Source organism: Cucurbita moschata, unplaced genomic scaffold (assembly GCF_002738365.1).
Source record: "Cucurbita moschata cultivar Rifu unplaced genomic scaffold, Cmos_1.0 Cmo_Scf00027, whole genome shotgun sequence".
NCBI classification, from domain to species: domain Eukaryota; kingdom Viridiplantae; phylum Streptophyta; class Magnoliopsida; order Cucurbitales; family Cucurbitaceae; genus Cucurbita; species Cucurbita moschata.
In genome coordinates this window covers 231995-255230 of record NW_019268543.1, presented here as the reverse complement: position 1 = coordinate 255230, position 23236 = coordinate 231995, and the positions used below count along the sequence as shown (strand labels likewise).

The 23236-nt window shown below is 38.1% G+C and overlaps 5 protein-coding genes and 1 pseudogene across 12 annotated transcripts; 4 read left to right on the top strand and 2 right to left on the bottom strand.

The window, feature by feature from the left end:
- Positions 1-244: 244 nt before the first annotated feature.
- LOC111462660 (E3 ubiquitin-protein ligase CHFR-like) lies at positions 245-2515 on the bottom strand. 3 transcript variants are annotated; one of them, XM_023106340.1, is made up of 6 exons: positions 2056-2515; positions 1748-1910; positions 1585-1651; positions 629-866; positions 453-541; positions 245-419 (listed from the first exon to the last, which is right to left on the bottom strand). In XM_023106340.1, exons 1-6 carry the CDS (start codon positions 2133-2135, stop codon positions 331-333), a joined length of 726 nt encoding a protein of 241 aa, XP_022962108.1. In that variant the 5' UTR covers positions 2136-2515; the 3' UTR covers positions 245-330. The 3 variants fall into 3 exon arrangements, with proteins under 3 accessions (XP_022962108.1, XP_022962107.1, XP_022962105.1); XM_023106339.1 differs by having other exon boundaries at positions 245-541; positions 2056-2257; positions 2345-2514; XM_023106337.1 differs by having other exon boundaries at positions 245-541; positions 2056-2514.
- A 177-nt stretch (positions 2516-2692) lies between these two features.
- On the top strand, positions 2693-5386 carry LOC111462659. Of its 4 annotated transcripts, none has more exons than XM_023106335.1 (8): positions 2693-2909; positions 3125-3179; positions 3258-3497; positions 3736-3796; positions 4480-4604; positions 4716-4778; positions 4859-4983; positions 5133-5386. In XM_023106335.1, the coding sequence occupies exons 1-8, from the start codon at positions 2887-2889 to the stop codon at positions 5284-5286; spliced, it is 846 nt and encodes a 281-aa protein (XP_022962103.1). In that variant the 5' UTR covers positions 2693-2886; the 3' UTR covers positions 5287-5386. The 4 variants fall into 4 exon arrangements, with proteins under 4 accessions (XP_022962103.1, XP_022962104.1, XP_022962101.1 ...); XM_023106336.1 differs by having other exon boundaries at positions 2705-2909; positions 3125-3183; positions 3274-3497; XM_023106333.1 differs by having other exon boundaries at positions 2705-2909; positions 3121-3179.
- Positions 5387-6792: 1406 nt separating this feature from the next.
- Positions 6793-8729, top strand: LOC111462658 (very-long-chain 3-oxoacyl-CoA reductase 1-like). The gene is made up of 3 exons (XM_023106332.1): positions 6793-7616; positions 7744-7813; positions 8318-8729. The coding sequence occupies exons 1-3, from the start codon at positions 6979-6981 to the stop codon at positions 8573-8575; spliced, it is 966 nt and encodes a 321-aa protein (XP_022962100.1). The 5' UTR covers positions 6793-6978; the 3' UTR covers positions 8576-8729.
- Positions 8730-9551: 822 nt separating this feature from the next.
- Positions 9552-15317, top strand: LOC111462493. 2 transcript variants are annotated; one of them, XM_023106083.1, is made up of 7 exons: positions 9552-9863; positions 10788-10855; positions 10941-11363; positions 11460-12171; positions 12292-14313; positions 14507-14558; positions 14912-15317. In XM_023106083.1, the coding sequence occupies exons 1-7, from the start codon at positions 9731-9733 to the stop codon at positions 15060-15062; spliced, it is 3561 nt and encodes a 1186-aa protein (XP_022961851.1). In that variant the 5' UTR covers positions 9552-9730; the 3' UTR covers positions 15063-15317. The 2 variants fall into 2 exon arrangements, with proteins under 2 accessions (XP_022961851.1, XP_022961850.1); XM_023106082.1 differs by having other exon boundaries at positions 10941-12171.
- A 93-nt stretch (positions 15318-15410) lies between these two features.
- On the bottom strand, positions 15411-16357 carry LOC111462495 (annotated as a pseudogene).
- A 489-nt stretch (positions 16358-16846) lies between these two features.
- On the top strand, positions 16847-21064 carry LOC111462494 (ALBINO3-like protein 1, chloroplastic). Of its 2 annotated transcripts, XM_023106084.1 has the most exons (11): positions 16853-17722; positions 17868-17978; positions 18054-18128; positions 18495-18555; positions 19284-19357; positions 19437-19541; positions 19656-19763; positions 19934-20037; positions 20169-20381; positions 20458-20602; positions 20673-21064. In XM_023106084.1, exons 1-11 carry the CDS (start codon positions 17375-17377, stop codon positions 20739-20741), a joined length of 1413 nt encoding a protein of 470 aa, XP_022961852.1. In that variant the 5' UTR covers positions 16853-17374; the 3' UTR covers positions 20742-21064. The 2 variants fall into 2 exon arrangements, with proteins under 2 accessions (XP_022961854.1, XP_022961852.1); XM_023106086.1 differs by lacking the exon at positions 20673-21064 and having other exon boundaries at positions 16847-17722; positions 20468-20557.
- Positions 21065-23236: the final 2172 nt, after the last annotated feature.

The window sequence follows — 23236 nt, the reverse complement described above, 5'->3', positions numbered from 1 at the left end:
TTTTTTTTTTTTTTTTTTTTTTTTTTTTTTTTTTTTACTTAATTATATTAATTACATCCATTTCAAAATATGCTTATCTTAGTGAAACAAATTAATTATGATTTAATAAATAAATAAAAAAATTAATTAATTAATTATAGACTATTTTATTATTTTAAAATCTTTGGGCCGAGAAATGGGCCTGAATTTTACAAGTCCATTGACTCCGGCCCATATCCACGTGACTTTTAATTTAAATATATATAAAAAAGATTGAAACATTTGATTTGTGTGTTTACATTTGACGGTCGGCTTTGAAGTCAATGGGTTAAGAAATTGGTGTAGTTTTGTTCAGATCAAGAATTCATAATAAACCAAGAAAAGGGCATCTGGATATTCCTTGGGGAGGGTGGTTATGTAGAGATAAAAGCGTGATACATCTTCCTTTGAAACCTTTTCAGCATCGACTACATCTTCATTTCCAGTTAGCACCCACAAGTCCTCTGATTTGATCCTCTTCAAGCTTCCCCGGCAAAACGGGCACGACTCCGATCTCGTGTTCCTGCAAAATCATTGGCAAGCAAAGACCTTGAAGCAATAGACTGTGGTAACATTTGATGATGATGTTAGGATGGTTGGTGTTTGTTACCAATTGTGGTAACATTTGATGCACATTGAATGGCAGCAGTTTGGCAGCACCATCTTTGTGGAAGGTTGTTCTAGGCAAATCCCACACTCATCTTCTCTCTCTAAATCACCATTGGACTGTTTTCCATCTCCTTCAACTCTTCTCTCACTCGAGTTATCCGACTTGACGTGCTTCGCTTTAGCATTATCCAACTCCTCCGCGCTCGCTTGGAGGCGTTGAAGGGATGGCAATATGATAGCTGAAGTAGGACGTTTGTTGCAAACAAAACAAGCTCATAACCTCAAATAATGCAGTATCGTTCCTTTTAATCAAGACTAATGGGAGAGTAAATGACCGTTGCCCAAGTCATATTGTCCACTTTGGCCCGTTACGTATTACCATCAGTCTCACGATTTTAAAACTCGTCTATTAGGGAGAGGTTTCCACACCCTTATAAGGAATGCTTCGTTCTCCTCTCCAACCGATGTGGGATCTCACAATCCACTTCTCTTGGGGGCACACCACCCGATGTCTGGCTCTGATACCATTTGTAACAGCTCAACCCCACCACTAGTAGATATGTTCGTTTTCACACCCAGGAATGCTTTGTTTCCCTCTCTTACCGATGTTGATCTCACATGTTCTACCAAGTTGATTTGTTACGGTAAACTTAGTTATATCTCTACGCTAACAAATACCGCAATAGGAGAGGCCTAATGATTTCAAACAAGAGGCATAGGGATGGGTTGGAACTTTTTTCAGAACAAAGTTTCAATGAAACCCCCTGCAAACAACCATAGTATAAATTATCTCCCTCTTGTTTTTAGTTGTGTTATAGCACTGACTCATGTTCTTCCTTCTATAATCATGGATATATGTAAAGCGTTTTAACTGCACTAATGGTAATGGTTTTTGCATAAGGCATTAGAGAACTATTTTGATAAACCAGGGCAGACAATTGGTAGGGAAAAATGTACCGTAAAATTCCTTCACAGTTGCCTTTCTTCCATGAGCTGATATGTTAGGCCTTCCATCTGTGTAAACCTGAGCAAAGAAAACGACACAGTTCATGCGACAGAACAAACTCACATCTCCAAGAAATCAGCGAACATAAAACAAGTGAAGAAAAGAGAGACCAGCCTTGTAAACAAGTATGTGGAAGAAATTTAAGTATCTGGGAAGTATACAAGTGCATGAACAATCCACCCATTGCATCAAAAACAGAAGGAGAGGAGCCAATTGATTGTAAACCAGCTTCATTTGGAGATAGGAACCATGTTTGGCTCTTGGAATTGCAGCAGCCCTGCAAGCCCAGAAACCAGAATTGGGAAAAATATCCATCAAAATCAATCATATCCATAGGCCTAAATGCATCACAGAAACCAGTAAACACATCAAACTTCCTATGAACAGAGAAGATAAACAGTGAAGGGGAAATGGATACTAACAGAGCATTGGCGCGTTCTACATCTTCTTCCAAGACCTTCAGAGAATCCTTACAAGAAGACCTCGCTACCCGATAATACATAATCCGAAAACCCCAAAAACAATACCCACAAAATTGAGCTCAGAAAAGGAAACCCAGAAGAGAAATTTGGTGGCCGGGGCTTCTTTGAATCCCCCACGAAGTAAGTATCACCAGAAAGCAACCTATGAAGAATTGGTTCTTCAGCTTTTACTAGAAGAAGAAGAAGAAGAAGAAGAAGAAGAAGAAGAAGAAAGCTCTTCGAGGCTTACTTTGATCAAAGCGCTTTTGGTATCGACTTTTGTGATTGGGGAAAGGGCATTGCAAAGTATAAATAAAGAGCGTTTTAATCCTCCGGCGATTACCGATAGGGAAGAGGCAGCGCCGTCTGAGAGCGGGAAGAAGGATTCCCTTTTTCCAAATTTACTTCAACTTTGCTTCCTCTTTTTCAAAAGATAATAAAAATCCATCGTTTTCTGTAATTATGTTTTCGTCTTAAATTAAATCATGTGAATCACCACCGTACACTTGTGTTTTTGTTGAATTTTTCTTTTTAAATTTATGTTTTTAGTTTACCGAAGAAACCCCTTACCTTATAAAAAATGGCACGCTCTTAATAGGCGCCATTTCAACGCCCCACCCAAAATTCCTCCCGTTCTTTCGGCCTCAGTTTATCCTCTACTTCAATTTTGTTGCTAAACCCAGTTCAGTTCAACCTCAACTGGAATTGGAAACGTAATTCCGCGATGAATTTGCTCACTATTAACTGTCGTTGCAAATCAACGAACGCTGCTTCCACCTTCAATCCACTCACATGGCGGAATTCTACCTTCATCGGTAAGTCTGCTAACTCGGCTTCAGTCACTTTTTCACTTGTTAAATCGCTCTTGTTCTTCAATAAAAACGCCAACCCTAAAATTGAATCAGCTAATAATTCAATCAACGTATTTCCAAATTCTTGAATCAATGGCGATTAGCGCCATGCTTGATTCATTTGTAAGGATTATATTCTTCTTTAAATTGTTTAAAAACGGTTGTGTTTCGTTAGGTAGGAAGGTTACTGGGCTCATTGATGTACAGAGGGTTCTTCCCACAGGATTATGGAGTGTAAGATTTGCAATGTTCGTTTTCTCTGATTATATGTTTTTTCGCCCTTTAAGATAGCAGCCCTTTTTTTGGGTGTAGAGGTCAAATGTAAAGCAGGTTTATGCAAAGCGGAAACCCGCGAGGAAGCTTGAAAGAACGGGAGAGGAAGTTTCTATACCGTCCTCTTCTGTTGATGATAATGCTCAAGATATGAAGATGAACTCTTCCGATAGTTCATCTAAGAACCGCTTGATTAATATCTCCTCAAGGAGTTCTGTGGTTCAGGCTTGTATAATTACTTCTGGTTTGATTGCTGCTTTGGGAGTGATAATTCGACAGGTGACGCATACCAAGCCAAACATAAGCTTTCATTGGTGTTCATTTCTTGATTTCGGATAGTCATTCTAATCACGTAGGGAAAGTGGAGCATGAGTTTAAAAGTTAAGACATGTTCCTTATGCTATAGCTGTAGATTTGTTTTATGACTGGTTACTGGCCTTTATGATGGATATAATTAGTGTCTTGACGTATTGGAAAGACTATCAATGGCGATTTAAGATCTGTTTTAATGTTTTAGGTATCTCATGTTGCATCGATAGAGGGATTGCCAGTGATTGACTGCACCTCAGAAGTATCATGTAGGACTTCCAAGTTCATTTATCCCGTCTTGCTAATTTACTATTCATCTTGAAGAGAGAGTGTTTGTAATAGTCCTGGTCCTCTTTAGGCTTTTCCTTTTGGGCTGCCTCTCAAGGTTTTATAACACGTATGCTAGGAAGAGGTTTTCACACTCTTATAAGGAATGCTTCGTTTCCCTCTCTAACCGATATGGGATCTTACAATTTACCCTCCTTGGGGGCTCATTGTCCCTGCTGGCACACCGCCCTTGAAGGGAAGGTCTAAAGAGGACAATATTTTCTAGCGGTGGGCTTGAGCTGTTATAAATGGTATCAGAGCCCGACACCGGGCATGTGCCAGCGAGGACGTTGCACCCTCAATGGGGGTGGATTGTGAGATCCCACATCGGTTGGAGAAGGGAACGACACATTTCTTATAAGGGTGTGGAAACCTCTCCCTAGTAGACATGTTTTAAAAGGGAAAGCCCAAAGAGGACAACATCTACCCTCATTGATTCTCGGTTTCATTTCTATTCAATACAAATTATTTTGAATGCTTTGAAAGAATGGTTAGAATTGGAACCACAATCTTCTTTGCCATTCTCTTGGATTTCGTAGTTATGTACTGAGTGACTATGAAATCCAGAAAAATAACAATATTGATATGGATTACAATATTTAACTTATTTACTCCATTCTGGCAGTTAGTTTTGAGATGAGGCAACTTCAGTTGATTACAGGACTGGTTGTTCTAATATCTTCATCCCGATTTTTACTGTTGAAAATATGGCCGGACTTCGCGGAGTCTAGTGAAGCAGCGAATCGACAGGTAGCTGGTTGTTTAGTTTTAATCTGTAAATCTAGAGGCAGCAAGAGCTGAAAAATGTTTTTGCTGCCAACTTATAAATCATTTGCAAATACTCCATAACTCCCAGTGCAGGTGCTCACTTCTCTTCAACCTATAGATTATGCGCTAGTTGCCTTTTTGCCCGGCATTAGTGAGGTGAGTCAAGTATATCAACACTCTCTCATTTTCTTCTAAATCTATTTTCAAGTTACAGTATACGCCTCTCTGAACCTTAGGAATTGCTTTTCCGTGGCGCATTGATACCGCTCTTGGGATTCAACTGGGCAAGTGTCATGTTGACAGCCGCCATTTTTGGCATTCTACACTTGGGGGGTGGCCGGAAGTATTCATTTACAATATGGTATTCATATCTCTATCTGAACTTCAAATCATAATGTACGAACTCTATGTTCAGCAATCGATCATGAATCAAATCATATGGCTTTGCTCTTACAATATGCCGATGGTTGAAAACTGCTTACTTTTCGTTGCATCCATTTTATTTGGCAGGGCAAGTTTTGTTGGACTTGCATATGGTTATGCGACTATCGAATCCTCCAGCATCGTCGTGCCGATGGCTTCTCATGCATTGAATAATTTGGTTGGAGGAATTCTTTGGCGCTACCAGTCAATGAATTTGGAGAATGGTGAAGATCAAAAATGATGTTGATGAATTTATTGATTAACAGATATTTGCTTGGATAAGCATCTGTGACAAATTCATTCCATCAATGGGTAGACAAGTATTATTCATTTGGGACTTTTAAAAACTCGCATGAATTCTCCACCACAAACCAAAAAAGAACTAATAAGAAGACAATTAAGAGAGGCAGGTTGGCCCAATTAGTTGGCAGTTGCTTGTAATTGGAGAGTATGGGTGGCAGCTCAGGATGGTGATCTGCTCGGCTAATTAGTTGGATGGTGATCTGCTCGGCTAATTAGTTGGATGGTGATCTGCTCGGCTAATTAGTTGGATGGTGATCTGCTCGGCTAATTAGTTGGATGGTGATCTGCTCGGCTAATTAGTTGGCTACCAAGTGTGATGGTTGTGCCGAAAATAATTTAATATGCCCATATCTCATAAATTGAATTTTATATGGTTTAAATTATTGTCACGCTGCTTTTAAAATATAAATAAATATAATAACAAATTATTCCAATTTCTAGCTACAATGGGCGTATATAACCGTTTAAATCAACTATATCTATTAAAGTAGTTACATTATTACATGGCAAGTGCAATTATTATTAAAATTAAATGATTCCCTCTATCTGTAAATAATAATAAAAGTCTAACACATAACCAGCTTGAAATAAGAGAATCCGTAAGTCTATCGAATAGTGTTTAATTGGTCATTTTTAATTTTCGTTCTAATCCAAGAGAAAAAAGACTCACGTGTTTAAGTTGTATACTCTCGTCTCATACGAGCTCGTACGATGTCTTACGACTATTTTTTAATGCGTCTAATGAATGTGACTTTATCGCTCTATTAAAAAAAGGACCTATTTAATAAGCAAGTGAATAGGAGCGCCGCACTGCAAACTCAATGATTTTCTTCCATGAAAGAAGGTTAGGCCTTTGCTTTGACTCCGAGGGGAACAACATTGACTTTTTGTCTATCTATATTGATCTTTTCACTCCTATGCGAATTTCTTATTGCATAGTCGAGTATGAAGTTCAACGGCTTTCATCGTTGACGAACCCTTGCGCTAATAAGACAAAGAAGTGAGTGGGGGTCCTATTGATGTCAACCATAGAGCTCGCACCTAGATAAAAAAAAAAATGTGATCTCTTCAAGCCTATAAGCTAAGTAAGACAATGAATTGATCATAATAGTTGCTCTCTTCCCTTTGTTAGTTAGAGCAAAGCAATAAGACCGAGTGAAAGAAGGGAGAGTAAGAACATAATGTTTTTTCCAATCATGCACGGCGAGTTCTCCAAACTCAGATCACCTGGTTAAGAAAAGACTTGAAACACTTTCTTTTAGTGAAAAAATAAATAGGTTTAAAAAAGAAGAAAGATCAGAAATGAAATAGTCGATTGACTAAGGTCGATGCAAACAAGTTCGTGAAGAAACAAGTTTCACGAAGAGTGAAGAAGTCCCGCGTAGCTGGCTCGTTTGATTTATAGCATCAATGCGTACCCAACAAATTCTCTAAATGAAAAAACAAATTCATAGTTTATTGAGATTTTAAATGAGGTGGTTTGCTCATCTACTTCAGCGATCCATCATCCGTTTTCATAAATGAAACCGCCTCCATCCTTTACTTCATCTTCTTGTTTTCTACGTTGACGAGTGTGCTTTTGGCCCCTTTAAAACCCAGACTTCAAGACCCACAATCTTCCAATACCAAGATGGAGCTCAGTTGTGTTGAGCAGCTTAAATCCCAGCCCCTCTGGGTTTGCTTGCTATTCGCGTTCGGATCTCTCTCGGCTTTGAAATTCTTAGTAATCGTTCTCAAATGGGTCTATGTCAATTTCCTCAGACCCCCAAAGAATCTCAAGAAATACGGATCTTGGGCGCTCGTCACAGGACCCACTGATGGAATCGGTAAGGGTTTCGCCTTTCAGCTGGCTCGCAAGGGGCTCAATCTGATTTTGGTGGGTCGGAACCCTGAGAAACTCAAGGACGTTTCCGATTCAATCGTCGCTATATACGGCAGCATCCAAATAAAGAACGTTGTCGTCGATTTCTCCGGCGATCTTTCAGAAGGGATGAAGAGAATCAGCGAAGCGATTGAAGGGTTGGATGTTGGGGTTTTGATTAACAACGTTGGGGTTTCGTATCCGTACGGAAGGTTTTTCCACGAAGTGGATGAGGAGCTTCTCAATAACTTAATCAAGGTCAATGTGGAAGGCACTACCAAGGTGACTCAAGCTGTTTTGCCTGGAATGTTGAAGAGGAAGAGAGGCGCCATCGTTAATATTGGTTCTGGTGCTGCCATTGTCATTCCTTCAGATCCCTTATATGCTGTCTATGCCGCCACCAAAGCGTAAGATCCATTTCTTTATTTGTTCATATTCCTGAAATTCTGTTATTGCTTGTTCATAGTTTATGCATATTTCGTTTAGATTTGATGTTTCTTGCTGGAAAAATGACGAATGTTGAAATAATTCCAGGTACATTGACCAATTCTCGAGGTGCCTGTATGTGGAGTACAAGAAGAGTGGAATTGATGTGCAATGTCAGGTAATATCTCGTTGTTACTCTCTGGTTCAGATTGAGATCTATGGATATTGAAATAATCAACTTCAACTCAACTGTTTAAAAGAAGAAAAGGTTTTGTTCCAATGAGCTCTAGTGTGAGTTCACATGATTTCATGTTCAGGACTCGGATGAGGATCTGGAATCCGGATTCGGGGCCATTTGATGGTCCCGACATTCTCCTGCAACATGGTCACATATGCATCTAAGTCACCGAATATAGAATTGCTCTAAACAAATCATGCTTTAACTATAAAATGAAATATGAAGTTCTTGTGATTGAGCTGCTTCGAACATAGCATCTAAGTCATTGTTTGCCCCTTAATTTGGTCATCAAGTTCATGATACCTGAAAACATGATGGTTTTATACTGCAGTTGTTAGATGGTCTGTCTTTTAAGTTCCGTTTATTTTTAGAGCAGCTTTGAAAGCCAAAGTAAAACATGGGGAATCTGTTGACTCACTCGTTTAATAAACTTGGTCGAGGTAGGTCCCGCTGTATGTTGCTACGAAAATGGCGTCTATTCGACGATCATCCTTCTTCGTTCCTTCGACGAATGGATATGCAGCTGCAGCTCTCCGGTGGATTGGGTATGAGCCTCGCTGCACACCGTATTGGCCCCATCAACTTATATGGGGTTTGGTGTACTTGTTGCCAGAGTCTGTTGTTGATGCTTGGCGCCTGAAGTTTTGTCTTGGCATCAGAAAGAGAGGACAACTCAAAGACTCGAGGAAAAAGGAAGAGTAGGAAGATTCAAGATATGTAGCGTTGTTCTAATTCTTCGCCTTCATTGAATTCTGGAACCATATACCTGCTAGATTTGAATGTTTTGAGTTTTGTTCTTCTTTTCGATGACCTTTCAATATATTTCTTAGAAAGCTAATGGTGAAAAGACTTTGGTGACGATGCGCTCCATTTTGTTCTCGTTCTTCGTTGGATGAAAGTCTTACCTCGACTAATTTAGGGAATGATCATGGGTTTATAAACAAGGGATACATACTAATCATTAGTACGAGGCCTTTTGGGAAAGCCCAAAGCTAAGGCATGAGAGCTTATGCTCAAAGTGGACAGTATCATACCATTGTGGAGAGGCGTGTTCGTCTAACAATTTTTAATCTTGAATGTCGTCTAACAATTTTTAATCTTGAATGTATGACAGTAGTGTTCTTATGGATACCCCATTAGCCCATTTGATCGCCCTCTCAACTTACTCGTTTGATACTCTTAGATCTTATTTTGTCAACCATGATGTTGGTAGCTGAATATGAAGAATTTAGTACCTTTTTTAATTGTTGATCTAAGAAACAAAATATAAACTTTAAAATATATATATATATATATATATATATATATATATATATTTTTTTTTTTATAACAAACATACTTTTGTTTATTTTATACAAAAAATCATTAAAAAAAATCACTAATATATTTTTAATTTTAAAGTTTGTGTCCAATTAAAAAACTATCTAATAAGTTTTAAAAAAATTAAATTTATTTTCAATGGAATCTTTAATATGTTAAGAAATATTATAAAATATTATTAAATTTCAAGATTTTATTAAGAGTTCAAATTTTTTTAAGAGGGTAATTTAACATGGGCGCCACTATATTGTTATCGGGCTATAAACTGGTGTCGGCCCATATAAATTAATGGGCCAAGTTGGACGGTCGTTAAATTTCGTAGCATAACTGTTCCTTCCTTCAACATTCGCGCTTCAAATCCCAGAGGTGGCTCGTAGCCGCCTTCAGTATCTCTCAGCCATTGCGGTTCTCCTCTTCGGCTCCGTTTTGCTGTTTCACTGCTAATGTCAACCCGCTGAAGGAGAGGGCTGCAGATTACCCATTAGAAGATCGCTTCTTGTTGCTTTGCCCTTGCAGTTCAGCATTGAATTGTATTCGATGTCGATGCTGGATTCTCCCACATGTTTCGTCGATGCTGCGGCGTCTCACAATACTGTTTTCATTGACACCAGCCTCGGCACTCACTTGGCGATGGCCGTCTCAGACGGTGATATCGTCTCTGATATCAAAGGTGAACTTCTGCTATCTCCTTTTGTTTTTCGTCATATTCTTTCTGCGGGTATACTGTTGTAGAGTTTATCATTGCATTCAAGATCGGTTTAGCTATATCTGGTTAATTGATTTTGGGGCAAAGCTTATGCACGAAGGTTGTATATCATTTGAATGAGTTTTGAAGTTTTGGGATGCAAGACTTTGGCGTTTTGGAATGATGGTTTTAGAACACAAGATCTATATTTTCATGTCCAATAGCTGTGAACTTAAATTTTTGTCCTTTGGTTATTTTATGTTCGCTCTGAGGCTGTCTGACATTCCTAAAGAGACATTATCAGTGATAGAGATTAAAATATAAATTACACAAAATTAATTATTTGAATTGAAATCTTGGTATATTTCCATATGTTTTAGTTTATTTCTATGGCTAACTCTTTCGTTCTCTTTCAACATTACTACACTAATTCTTCTTCTCTATTGTTATCATTATTTTCTTAGTTCAAGTGACATTGAGTCGAATTTTCTCCAAACTCTTTCTGTCTATCTGATACGATTAAAATTGGTTGTTATTATTATTATTATTATTAAAAGATTCTTCTTTAACTAGCAAGGCTGGTCTGAAAACCATTGGTTTCTCAGTTTTCGGCTTTGGGAAATTAAATTTATAAACACTAGTTCCACTTATGAGTTTTTTAGTCGGTTGTCTTCTTTTTAGGGATGCTTTCGAGATTCAAGTCTAATTTTTAAAAAATAATTTTTAAACATTTTTGTTTTTGAAATTTGGCTATGAATTCAAGTATTGTCTTGAAAAAGCTGAAAAAAAACGTTGCAAGAAAATTGTGAGAAAATAGACTCAGTTGTCAAAAATGATATGATTTGTAAAGTGTTTTTATGGTTTATATATTTTACATTTGAAATGACACCTTGATGCTTTTGCACGCAGGAAAGATAGAGAAGGAACATCCACTGTGTTTTCCTCATCTCGGGACCGTAAAAATTCATGCAATTAAGGTGCTTAATTATAATCTGTATACGTGAGCACAATCGATTATCTGTACCTCTATTATTTACAGCTATGGGGATTTTAAACTGTCAGGTAACGCGCAAAGGGCACTTCTATCACCTTTCTGACTCCATGTATTTGAAAAGTGCATTTGTTGGCTACAATGACTGCTGGTTTCTTTCTGTTGATGCTTCTATTGTTGATGGTCAGTCAACTGACCCTAATACTGGCAATCTTTCAACTTATTTTGAAAGGGCAGGTGATAGCTCCGTTGATAGAATAAATGTTGCCAGAAATAATCATGGTGGACATTTACCTAACCATGATGCTTCACAATTACAAGACATTGTGACACAAGAATATGTCAATGAGAAAGCCCCTAGTAGAAAAGATTTAACGACTGAGAAGGAAGAAGTTACTCATTCTGTTGAAAATTGCAGCAAACATCAATCGGGCAGGATAAGGAATGGCTATGAAGGCCTCAGCGAAACACTGGAATCTTTGCCTACTGTGAAGGTGAATCGTAAAAGTAAGAAGAGAAAAACAAAATTGATTACTGAACATGAAGTTGTTAATCATACCGGTGATGATAATGATCAAAACTCATTGCAGCAAGTCGTTGGATCTGGTGAAAAATCCAGGGAATATGTACATAATAAAGTTTTTGATCATCCAATGATGGAGAGAAAATCCAATGTAGGTGAACCTGGTCAGGTCTCATCTTCTAGTGCTCGTGATGAATCTGAACATGGAAGGACGCTTAAGTTTAATTTATCTGAGGAAGCTGAGGTTGATGACAAAAATTATAAATCCAAATATCTGATGGATAATACTTCTTTGGTAGGTGCTGCACAGGCTGGGTTCATTGCAAAAAAAATGCCCATGATTGAAATGACAAGTGGAGTAATGAATGGAGTGGAAGGAAACAGAGTTTTTGTTTCTGAATCTAGCAAAGCGACATCTACACCTAAGGTTACTTCCGAGTACTTGTCGGATATGAAACAAACTGCAAAAGTTGTCGTAGGTAGTTTGTCTACTGAACCTGATGATCAACTGCCCAAGAGTGGTTCAAGTTATGAGAAGAAGAAGACAAGGAAAAGGAAAAGTAAGTTGTCATGTTGTCCAAATGAGGCTGTTGGTTTGATTTCATCTAGAGTAGAGGATCAACAGGATGCAAGTCGAGAATCTGATATAACAACTGTCCCCAGTCAAGATATTGAGGAGGCATCAATTCCCAACCTCCTGGGAGCATCCAGGAAAAGGCACAATGATTCGAATGATAAAATTGCAGAAACTTCTGCACCGTCCTTGGTTGGAGAGTCCTGTATGTTTCTCTTCAAACATTCTAATGTGGTTGTATGTTAAATGAAAGATCGTGTTTACAGCTTCACAAACTAGCCCAATAAATGATGGGTTCTGATATTGATTCATATTCTTCTTGTAGGTGATGATAAGAACAACATTGAACTTGGCGATGTGCAAAGCATAAGGAATGCGTCTGATAAAGCTGTGTTAGGAGTAAAAGGAATGATTGATTCAAAGGACATTGCCTCTAAAAGCAAGGATCCCACTGATCTCCAGAAAAGCATTAGTACATCTGAGGATGCCAATAATGTTCGAGGCAATCATCTTACGTGCAAAACCGGAAAGGTTCCAATTCTAGAGGGAAAAGAGTTTCTGCAGGTCACCGATACAAAAGCCTCAATGGTAGAGAACTGTCACTCATCAAGCTGGGATGGTACTGACGCTAATGTTAAAGCTGCTGATATTTCTGAATCGGTACATTTAAAGGGAACTACTGAAAGCGCCAAGCATGGTAAGAAAAGGAAGATTAAAAAATCTAGGGGTTCAGCAGAAGAAAGACAGATTAATTTAGTCACAGCAGGTGCTGGAGATACCGCACAAGACATTCTTCCAATTGAGCCACAAAGTTCTACTTTAGGTGATAATTCTTGTAGTAAAGCTGAGATTGGAGAAAACAATGTTTCTCTAATGAAGGGAGAAAACACAACTAGTACTTCCTTAATACCTGATGTTACTGAAAACGCCAAGCATGGTAAGAAAAGGAAGATTAAAAAATCTAGGGGTTCAGCAGAAGAAAGACAGATTAATTTAGTCACGGCAGGTGCTGGAGATACCGCACAAGACATTCCTCCAACCGAGCCACAAAGTTCTACTTTAGGTGATAATTCTTGTAGTAAAGCTGAGAATGGAGAAAACAATGTTTCTCTAATGAAGAGAGAAAACACAACTAGTACTTCCTTAATACCTGATGCTAGGAACATAGATATAGATAAACCAATTATAAGTAAGGTGGGACCTTCGATGCAAATCAACCAAACTCAAGCAGTAGCAAAAGACATGGATGGGCAAGTGAGAAAGAAAAATAAGAAGAGACCTGTGGCATCAATGAAAAGTACACCAGACCTTCAAGAAGAAAGTATCGGTAATGAGGATTCATTCCCATCAAAGAGAATTGACGAGGAAGTAAAACCTGTGTCTATAGCGGCAAAGAAAACTAAGTTTCCGAAAGCAAATTTGAGGAATGAAATTGAAGAAGCAAATTTGGACTCTACGCTGTTTTCTGAGGTTGAAACTACTCCTAGCATTTGCAAGAAGTCTAAGACAGTTGGGCCCTCCCTCACTCCATCTCTCGTTTCTGAAGGCTATGAAGAGAGGCCTATTGAAGCAAATAGATGTAGCAACACCAGTAAAGATGGTACTACTGATAATGTTGACAATCATGGTGAAGTTCCTTATAAAAGCGATAAAGTTGGCATTGAGGAAAAGGCTGTCAAACTACAACACAAATCCGTTGAAGTGCATGTCGACAAGTTGAGTAGAGAGAAAAGTCCGGATACTTTGCTCAAATCTAAAAGGAAAAAGAAAAGTCTAAGTGCATGCTCTTCTGCGGTCTCCTTGAGTACGCAGGACAAACAGAAGTCAGATGAAAACACAGAGACTGAGGAACATTGGCAAACTAGCAACTCTAGCGCCCTCAAACTTCATGTTGACAATAAGCTAAAGAAAAATTCAAGAGGTGGGGTAAATTCTCTGCCTTCTAATGAGCATAAGCAGCAAACCTCTGACTCTAATAAAGCAGCTAGGGTGAGGGAAAAAGTTGTTGATTCTTCTCGGGGCAGTACTGAGATATACAGTGAAACTCCTGCTTTACCAAAAGCAAGACCCAAGTTGAAAAACTCAGCAAATATGGCTCAACAGGACCAAAAGCATAGGGGAAGTCAATCTACTGTTATTGGCCATCCTCTGGGTGAACAAAAACCTTCTCGGAGTGGAAAGCAAGATGATACTCAATCACAACGAAAGAACTCGTTGCTTACATCAGGAGGCATATTTAAGGATGCTAGCAGTGATAGTTCTGAGGATGAAGGTGGAATTGCTGATTCAGATGCTAGATCTCCTGATAATTCATTAATATCCAACTTCTCAGACGGTGAAAGCAATGGTAACAAAACACATCACGCTGTGCCAAGATTATATTGTTTTGCATTTCTGTGCTGCTTTTTAGATAGTTGGACGAGTCTATCAAACTTTTGGGCTTCCTTACTTTCTTCCCCCCTCCCCATCTCGTTTTCTTTGCAATCATGTTATTGGTTTCTTATTGCTAATATTTTTCTTTTGAACGAATTTTGTCTCAGGATCTGTTGACTTGGAAAGAACAAACACCCGTAGAAGTATGAGAAAGAAAGAGTAAGTTTATGATGAAAAATGACGTTGGTTGTCTTTCCTGATTGAAGATATGTTAAATATGATATGAGCATCTGTTGTTACAGAAATGTTGTGCATACATTTAGTGTCCTCACTTATATAGATATGCTAAAATGGAAATTACAAATGCCATTTGTCACCTCCTTACTTTGAAATTTTTTGCTTGTAATTTTTGGGTCCAATTATTCAGTTTTCCCTAGTTTCTCCTCGTTAACTTCCAACAAAAAAAAAAAAAAAAAACGTTTCCTTTCTGAGTATCTTTGAACTGCAATATTTTTGCCTTTTGTAGTATAGTTTATATTCTCCACCTGTAAACGTTTGCGATCTTGTAACAGGCCTTCAAGCCCTGAGAATATGACCCTTGACATAATCCTTCGAAGTTCAAGTAGGTATAAGAAGGCAAAGCTCACAGCTGTGCAATCACTACAAGATGATACTGAAAGCCAGCCTGTCGATTTTGTTCCAGACAGTCAGCCTAATATTTAGTTTGTTATAGTCATTTACCTCCTCCCAGAGCAATTTTCCAGAATTCATTGCCTAAACCTTCTTGTGCTTGTCTAAGTTTGTTAATGGAGATTGTCAAGATATCAAATTTTTGTGAACTGAAGAAATCACAAGGAAATGAGATCCTTGGGTTCTTTCGATGCTTGCATGATGTTTCCATGCTGAGTCTGTTCTGTAGTACATAACCAAAAATATTATTTTGAAGTAAATTATCAGTGGAACCAAACTCTATGCTTACTTCTTTTTGCACTTTTTTAACGTTGTTCAAGTATGTTAGACCTCTATTGAAGTTGAAAATGTTAAGCAGGTAGCTTTCTCTCTGGTAGCCAATACGAAAACGAAGACTCCAACTTCAAAGACATTCATATACACGGAAAGATATAGCTAATTGTCCAGATGACAGGAGAAACAATGATTGCCATTTGAAATAGATTCATTAACATAATCTGCAATTACAGGTGATTTGTGTGCTATCACACTGCTCAAAATTTGGAATCACTCGGACCTCATCCTGTTGAGCTGATTCAAAGCCGGCTGTAGAATGTTGTACAGCACCCAAAGAATGGCGGGAGCTACGACAAACAGCAGAAGCTGGCCCCTGCTATCACTTGAAGATGCATCCGCAATCATGGCGAGCTCACTGGCAGAGGCATCAGGTGCGTACATGAACCCTGATGCAGTCAACCCCCCTAATCCCAACCCAATTATCACACCCTTGTCACTGCGCATTCTGTTTATCTGGTTGAGTGCTGGCTGTAATATGTTGAACAGAACCCATGCTATGGCCGGGATAAGAGGTAGCAAAAGGGCTATACCACGGTTGTCACCGTCGGCTGCTATATCTGCAATTTGTTGGGCTGCGAAGGCAGGATCTGATGAGCTCAGGGCTGAGAAGACAGCTCCGGCGATGGCGGTGGTGGAGAGAAAGGCTGATAAGTTGGAATGTTCATTGGATTTTGATGAGATTAGTCCTTTCGGCAGGTTCTGGAGAGAGAGAAGGGAGATGGGCTTGGGGATCAGCTTTGGGGTGTTGTGGTTTCTGGTGGAGTTGATGCTTGTGCACTTGACACTCAGCACTGCCATTGTTGCCATGGTAGCTGCCATTGAAGTTGATTTGCTTGTTTCTGCTGAACTTTGCTCTTGATGGCCTCTGGCGGACAGGTAGGGGAGGTGCAGAATGAAGTAGGAAAGGTTGGGTTTTGGCAAAAAGTTTAGTTGTGATGAGATGAGGAGATGGGAAGACAGAGGAGAAGCCAAGTCATGGTAATTCCAACCAATAAAATTGTTCGGAGTGGATTCTCTCTTATCCAATGGGTGGGACTGTGAGTCAGAGATCTCTTATTTCCTACCCCACTTTACTTCTCTTATCACTTCAATAACTTGCTTTTCCTTCTCTATTTTTTAAATGATTCAAAATAAATCATTTTCATCCCTAACATATTAAGTCTACGAAAAGAAAAGCATGGATTGAGATTTTGATGTCTGATCTTTGAATGAACGAACGCTTAAATTTTTCAACATATGTATAATCAGTGTAATCCATGAGTGAGTTTTGATTGCTCCCGTTCTTTAATAAATTATTAATATTCATCCATTAAAAGCTATGAAATGAAATCAAACTTAAATAAATATGATGGTATGTCAAGGCCAAATGATAATTTATAATAAAAAAAAACATGCATCTTCCCAAGCAATCTATGTTCTTCGCTGAAAGAGTAACCACAACGATTGTGTTCGAAATATTTTTTATCAGGCATTGTAAACGTGAAGAGAAGGAATGGATTGTCCAAGTTTATATGAAAATAATGTAAATCCATGCTAGAAAATTTTCCGAGCAAGCACGAACATGGTTTCATTGCTGTTCATCAATTTAATTTCCCATGGCAAGCTTGGCTGTTGATCCAACGGCGGTGAATGGATTCTGCGTCCAAGCACTCCACCGTCCTAAACTGTCCAACTTTGTGGCAGCCGTCCACGTTTTCGTAATCCCAGCACCCTTTCGGTTGCCTCCGAGCATTCAAAAACTTGCCCAAAACGAACACTGATTTCGATATTCACTCAAGTTTTTACCAAAGAAGCAACAAAAACAACAATTTTTATGAACCCCAGTGGAAAATCTTCGGCTTTCATCTCTGAAATCCTCCATCCCACCATCCAATCAAGCTGTCACTCGAATGCTACCTCTGCAAATTCGCTGTTTTTCTCCTTGAAGTTTGACCCATAAACCCCCTTCCCTTCCTTTTCAATTTGGGGGTTTTTGTGAGCTTCATTTCTTCTTGTTTACCCGATAAAAAATGGCTTCCGTCTCATTTTACCGCCCAAGCTTTGTGTTCTCTTCATTTCCGAACCGTGTTCCGACCTCAAATCCTCTATTTCATGGAGTCCAATTCCGAGGTTTATCCCACCATAAGCCTTTCCTTCGTGGTTCCCTTCCGGTGGCGAGATTTGGGTTTAAACCCGAGTTCTTGCCTGACCCGGATCACGCCGAGGGCTTTGTTAGAGAGTTATTCGGCAAAGCTGAGAGCGTTCTTTACACGATTGCCGACGCCGCCGTGTCTGCTTCTCCGGAGAATGTTACCACCGCCAAACAGACGGAGGATTGGTTTACGGGGATCACCAATTATATGGAGAGCATCCTTAAAGTATGTTATGTTTAGCTAATTATCACTTATGAACATCATTGTTGATCTTAGTTTCCTTTGGCCTTGGTTTAGAGTTGGATTTACATAAAGTAGATGAAAATTGAGAATTGAACTTGTATTTAATCTTGTTGGCCTCATGTTTCAGATTCTTAAGGATGGCCTTTCTGCTGTACATGTTCCTTATGCCTATGGTTTTGCCATTATACTCCTTACAGTTCTTGTTAAGGCTGCTACGTTTCCTTTGACGAAGAAGCAGGTTCTTCGCTGAACCAATAAATACTTTTATTCCCATGAATTCGTTTAGTGTTCTTGACTCTTCTGTTGAACTCAGGTAGAATCTGCAATGGCGATGCGTTCTTTGCAACCGCAAGTGAAGGCTGTTCAGCAACGCTATGCTGGGGATCAGGTTCAAACTTTTCTCTTGCTGTAGAATATATCTCGGGAACGACAGGGAAAGAGTTTACTCATAATAGTTGTTTCTAGTACCAATGTACTTTATGAAGCTATGCTTACTGTAATTAGCACGACGTTGATAGCTAGTTAGAATTGTCTTCTCGAATTGTGGCATTGCGATTATGATAGTTCTGGCTCATAATCAATGGCGTCGTAACATACCTTTTAGAAAAGGAAAACTGTTTTTTAACCATGCATATAATGGTCATGAGAGTGGCAGCCACTTCTAGTCTCCTTTTTAGAGGTAGCAATTTAAATAAGCTTGAATCGAATGTTCTTCGCTCTATGATCAAATTTTACTTTTTTAATCTGTCTGCAGGAGAGGATTCAAGTTGAGACCGCTCGACTGTACAAATTAGCTGGCATAAACCCACTGGCAGGTGCTAAAATTGTGCCTGTTTTTAGAGATATAGTTACTCTGATAAGTTTAGTAGTTAGACGTTGCCTCTTTGTTCATGCATCTGTGTGAATTTATTTGGCTCAGGTTTGGTTCTTCTTACACAAATAAGTTTTTGTCATGATGGACAAGCATTGGATCCTTCCTATAGATTATGTTGATATGCTTGGTGAAGTGAAGCTAAGCTACTAGATCGATATTAGTTCAAGTCATGCATCGATTACTTTTTGGATTTTGCCTAGGAAATGTATGCAAGTAAGTTCATGCATTTGTGAACTGTCATTCTATCCTCGATGGAGGTTTGGTGTGAGATCCCACATCGGTTGGAGAGGGGAACGAAGCATTCTTTATAAGGGTGTGGAAACATCGGTGTGAGATCTCACAATATCTGCTAGTGGTGAGCTTGGGTTGTTACAAATGGTATCAGAGCCAGACACCGGGCGGTGTGTTAACGAGGATGCTGAGCCTTGAAGGGGGGTGAATTGTGAAATCCCACATCGGTTGGAGAGGGGAACAAAGCATTCTTTATAAGGGTGTGGAAACCTCTCCCTAGTAGATGCGTTTTAAAAACCTTGAGGGGAAGCCCGAAAGGGAAAAGCCCAAAGAAGACGATATCCACTAGTAGTGGGCTTGGGCTGTTATATTTGGAATATTTGAATGAACGCAGTTATTGCTTGGTATCTCATATGTCAATGTTATCTCGGTTTGCAGGATGCCTACCCACATTGGCAACAATTCCTGTATGGATTGGACTATACAGAGCTCTTTCAAATGTGGCCAACGAGGTGCTCTTTGAATTTGTTCAGAGCTTGTGATTTCTCACTATCGCTTATCCCTAATCTGATCTGATTGCCTAAATTTAAGGGTCTCCTCACGGAAGGCTTTTTCTGGATACCCTCTCTGGCTGGTCCAACCACAATTGCTTCTCGACAAAATGGGAGCGGTATCTCTTGGCTCTTTCCATTTGTTGTAAGTATTTTGGTATAACATGGCATTTGTTGTAAGTATTTTGGTATAACATGGCATTTGTTGCAAGTATCTAGTGCCAATTCTTATATTATGGTTGCATCGGCTTCTGAGCAGGATGGCCATCCACCACTTGGGTGGTCAGATACTTTTGCGTATCTTGTCCTGCCGGTGTTGCTGGTCGTCTCACAGTACATCTCTGTTCAAATTATGCAATCGTCGCAGGTCGGTTGTTTTCTTGATGTTCATCATCATGTTGCTGTCTATAGAGGCATCGTGGCTTGTTTTCATTTATGTTAATTCTTAACTCTTAGTCTGAAAAAAACATTTGTAGCTTACAAGTATAATCTGTTCATTTTGGGTTATCTAACATATCTTGAGGTTATGACGTCCAGAATAATGATCCAAACATGAAGAGTTCTCAAGCCATATCGAAGTTCCTACCGTTAATGATCGGATATTTTGCACTTTCGGTTCCTTCGGGTCTAAGCCTTTACTGGTAAGCAAATTTTCCAATCAGGACCATCTGTAGGCAAAATAGATTGGTCATTTCTGGCTCTACTAATTGTTGCAGCATAGTCTCCTTGAAAATTTCGGCATCTCTTATATCTGTCAGATGTTATAATTCAGGCTTACCAATAACATCTTGAGCACAGCTCAGCAAGCATGGCTTCAAAAGTTAGGTGGTGCGAAAACCCCGGACAAACAATTGATGGATGAAATCATGAAACAAGAACAACCCCAAATCCAGAGCCAAGCGCCCAAGTTAGACGCAACCTCGAGTAGCACGGTAGCTCGACAAGAAGAGAAGCTGACAGCAGAAGGGCTAAAACCTGGTGAAAGGTTAGAAGCAGTTTGTTACGAAAAACAAGTGTGGGGTTTAGTTATGACTGGCTTTTGATGTGTTGATAATTTCCAGATTTAAACAGATAAAGGAGCAAGAGGCTAGGTTGAGACAGCAAAGTGAAGAAGAAAAAAGGAAAGCTGAAGACCAAGGCTCCATATCTATGTCTACCATGCAACGAACAGATGTGGAAAACAAGCCAAGTGCAACTCCAGGGGAGGTAAATCCCTTCTTGTATAAACTCGTCGCACTTTTGTAGTTCGAAATTCATAATTAAATGCTTATTTCAGGGAGTACACGAGACATACACTGGAGTGGCCAAGGATGCCAAACTAAAGGGAGAAGAACAAAGAGAGTAACTGGTTGACGCAAGATAGAGATAGAGATAGTGTTTTGATTATAGAAGCCAGTAGGTTAGTTCACATGGTTGATATGGCAGGAAAGGCAATTGTTTCGATCAGCTCGATACCGTGAAGAAAACTCCATCTCCATCGGAGGTGGTATTCGAGCTTCTTTTTCCCGATGGGCAGTTGAGTTTCAGAGTTTACTCGTCCATCATAGATTTGGATTGGGAATGATATGGAATGTAATTTGAAATCTGTACAAACACAGATGAGTACTTTCTTTTCACGTGGGTTTGATTAGAATGATGGGTAATAATGAATGGAGCTTTTTTGAAGTTGAACAATCTTGAGCTGAAGCTTGCCCTGTTCTATCTGTATTCTCATCGTCATCCATCATTCATTTTTCTACAACAGTCCAGATTGGTACAAATCTCGGTTTGTTTAATGTGAAGCCCACAACCCATTAACGTAGTGGGCCGTGGCCCAATTGAGAGAGAGAGAGAGAGAGAGAGAGGAGAGAGAGAGAGAGAGCCACGTGATAATAATGGAATTTGGACTTTTTAGAAGAATTCGATAAGGTGGGAAAGTATAGTTTTTTATATAAAATTACAAGACTTTTCAATGATTTCCCCATTTTTATTTATTTATTTATTTATTTGTCACATCTTACCAAGCACATGATTCAATCATTAACACGTCCTTTTTTACTTTTTTTTAATTATTATTATTATTAAAAAAAAAGTTGGAATTTTCAATTGGATTAAAAAATAAAAATGAGTAAGATGCTAGTTGAACATAATTATTGTTCTCTACGCTTAAATCATGGAAATTGCAAGTTAAGTTAAGTGAAGCTAAGAATGAATATTTGTATTTATGTACTTAATTAATTGTAGATAATTTGTTATGAATATAAAAAATGGTGCATTTAATTCAGGCCTACACTTAAAATAATAAATAGATTATTATTTTTTTAATTAAAAAAAAAAAGCTATATATTGACATTTATGATAAACACAAATGATAATGTTGATGATGAGTGAGTATTGACTAATCTTAGCCTTTTGTTAATAAAAAACATGGTTTAGGTCCGCAAGTTCGGGTTGACATCATTAACTAAATTATTAAAACATTTTAAATAATAATTATAAAAATATTTTGTAATTTAAAAAAAGAAACTTATGAAAATATTAACTCCATCCCACCATCATAAGGAATTTATCAAACATAATCTATCATTGATTTAATTGGAGCACATGCCTCTCTCTCAATATTCATATTATTCATATTATTCATATTATTCATTCATTCGTCGTATCATATTGAATTGACAGCAAAAAACTTCATATTTGTCTGTATTTATTGTATAGAGTATTGGTGTAAGATTAACTCAACTTTATTAATTTAATTTCTGGATATATCTAATTTTTTTATATATATATAATTTCTAAAAAATATTTAATTTAATTGCTTAAACACTTAATTTCCAGATAAACAAAACCGAGTTTTAAAAAAAAATTAATTAAGTTAAGTAATAAACATTAGTTAGGCAATTAAGAGCATGTGAGTGTTTCCTAATTCCTACCTTCTAGATGCATGTGAAGGAGAGGCAACATTATTTTTGTGGTTTGACTTTCTTTTTTTCTTTTTAAATTAAATTTCTAGGCTACACTTAAATTTAATTTTAATAAAACCAATTTATCTTTTAATTTGGTAAATATAAATAAAAACGTAAACTGAAGGGTATAAATTATGTATATAAAATTATATTTGAAAATATAATTTAAAATATTTTTGAAAGTTGTTGTAATATATATATTTTTTTTTATATATTTGATTATTTAAAAGAAAGGGTGAGAGGGTCCTTGATTAGGGCAATCCGCGGTGCCCTACAGCTACCAAAGGCCACAATAATGGAGGTGGGGTTTGCTTGATAAGCCGCAATGACCACCCTCCAGCCCCATCCACCTCCTTTTGAGATCTTCTGAGGCCTTAATTAATCAAATAATATTCTCTCATTATTGTTAATCCGTGTATTTTCCAATTAAATCTTGACCTATATCAATATTTTTAAGGCTACGTTCAAATAGTCCCTATTTTTTTAATATGGAAAAAATGGTGGGCTATTTAGATTATTGTTTTGTTCGCATATTTATGTTTATAAAACAATAAGTTATATTATTTTGTTCAAAGGAGAAACTTTAATAGAACTATAAGAGGTAAATTTTAGGGTTAAAAGAAAATTGAATAATGTGGGTTGAATGTTTGGGGAATAAGACAGGATATCAGAAGGTGGAGTATGAAAACGGGGATTGGAATAATGTAAACCCGAGTTGGGATAAGTGAAGTTCCCGGAACCCAAGCAGCAGTTTAAGGCTAATCCACGCCATTGGTTCGTACTACGAAACTATAATATTAATAAAAAAAGTACACTTTATTATTAATATTTAATGTATACTTTTGTTCTGTTTATAAAATTGGAGTATCTTATCCACCTCCGGGGTTATAATAAT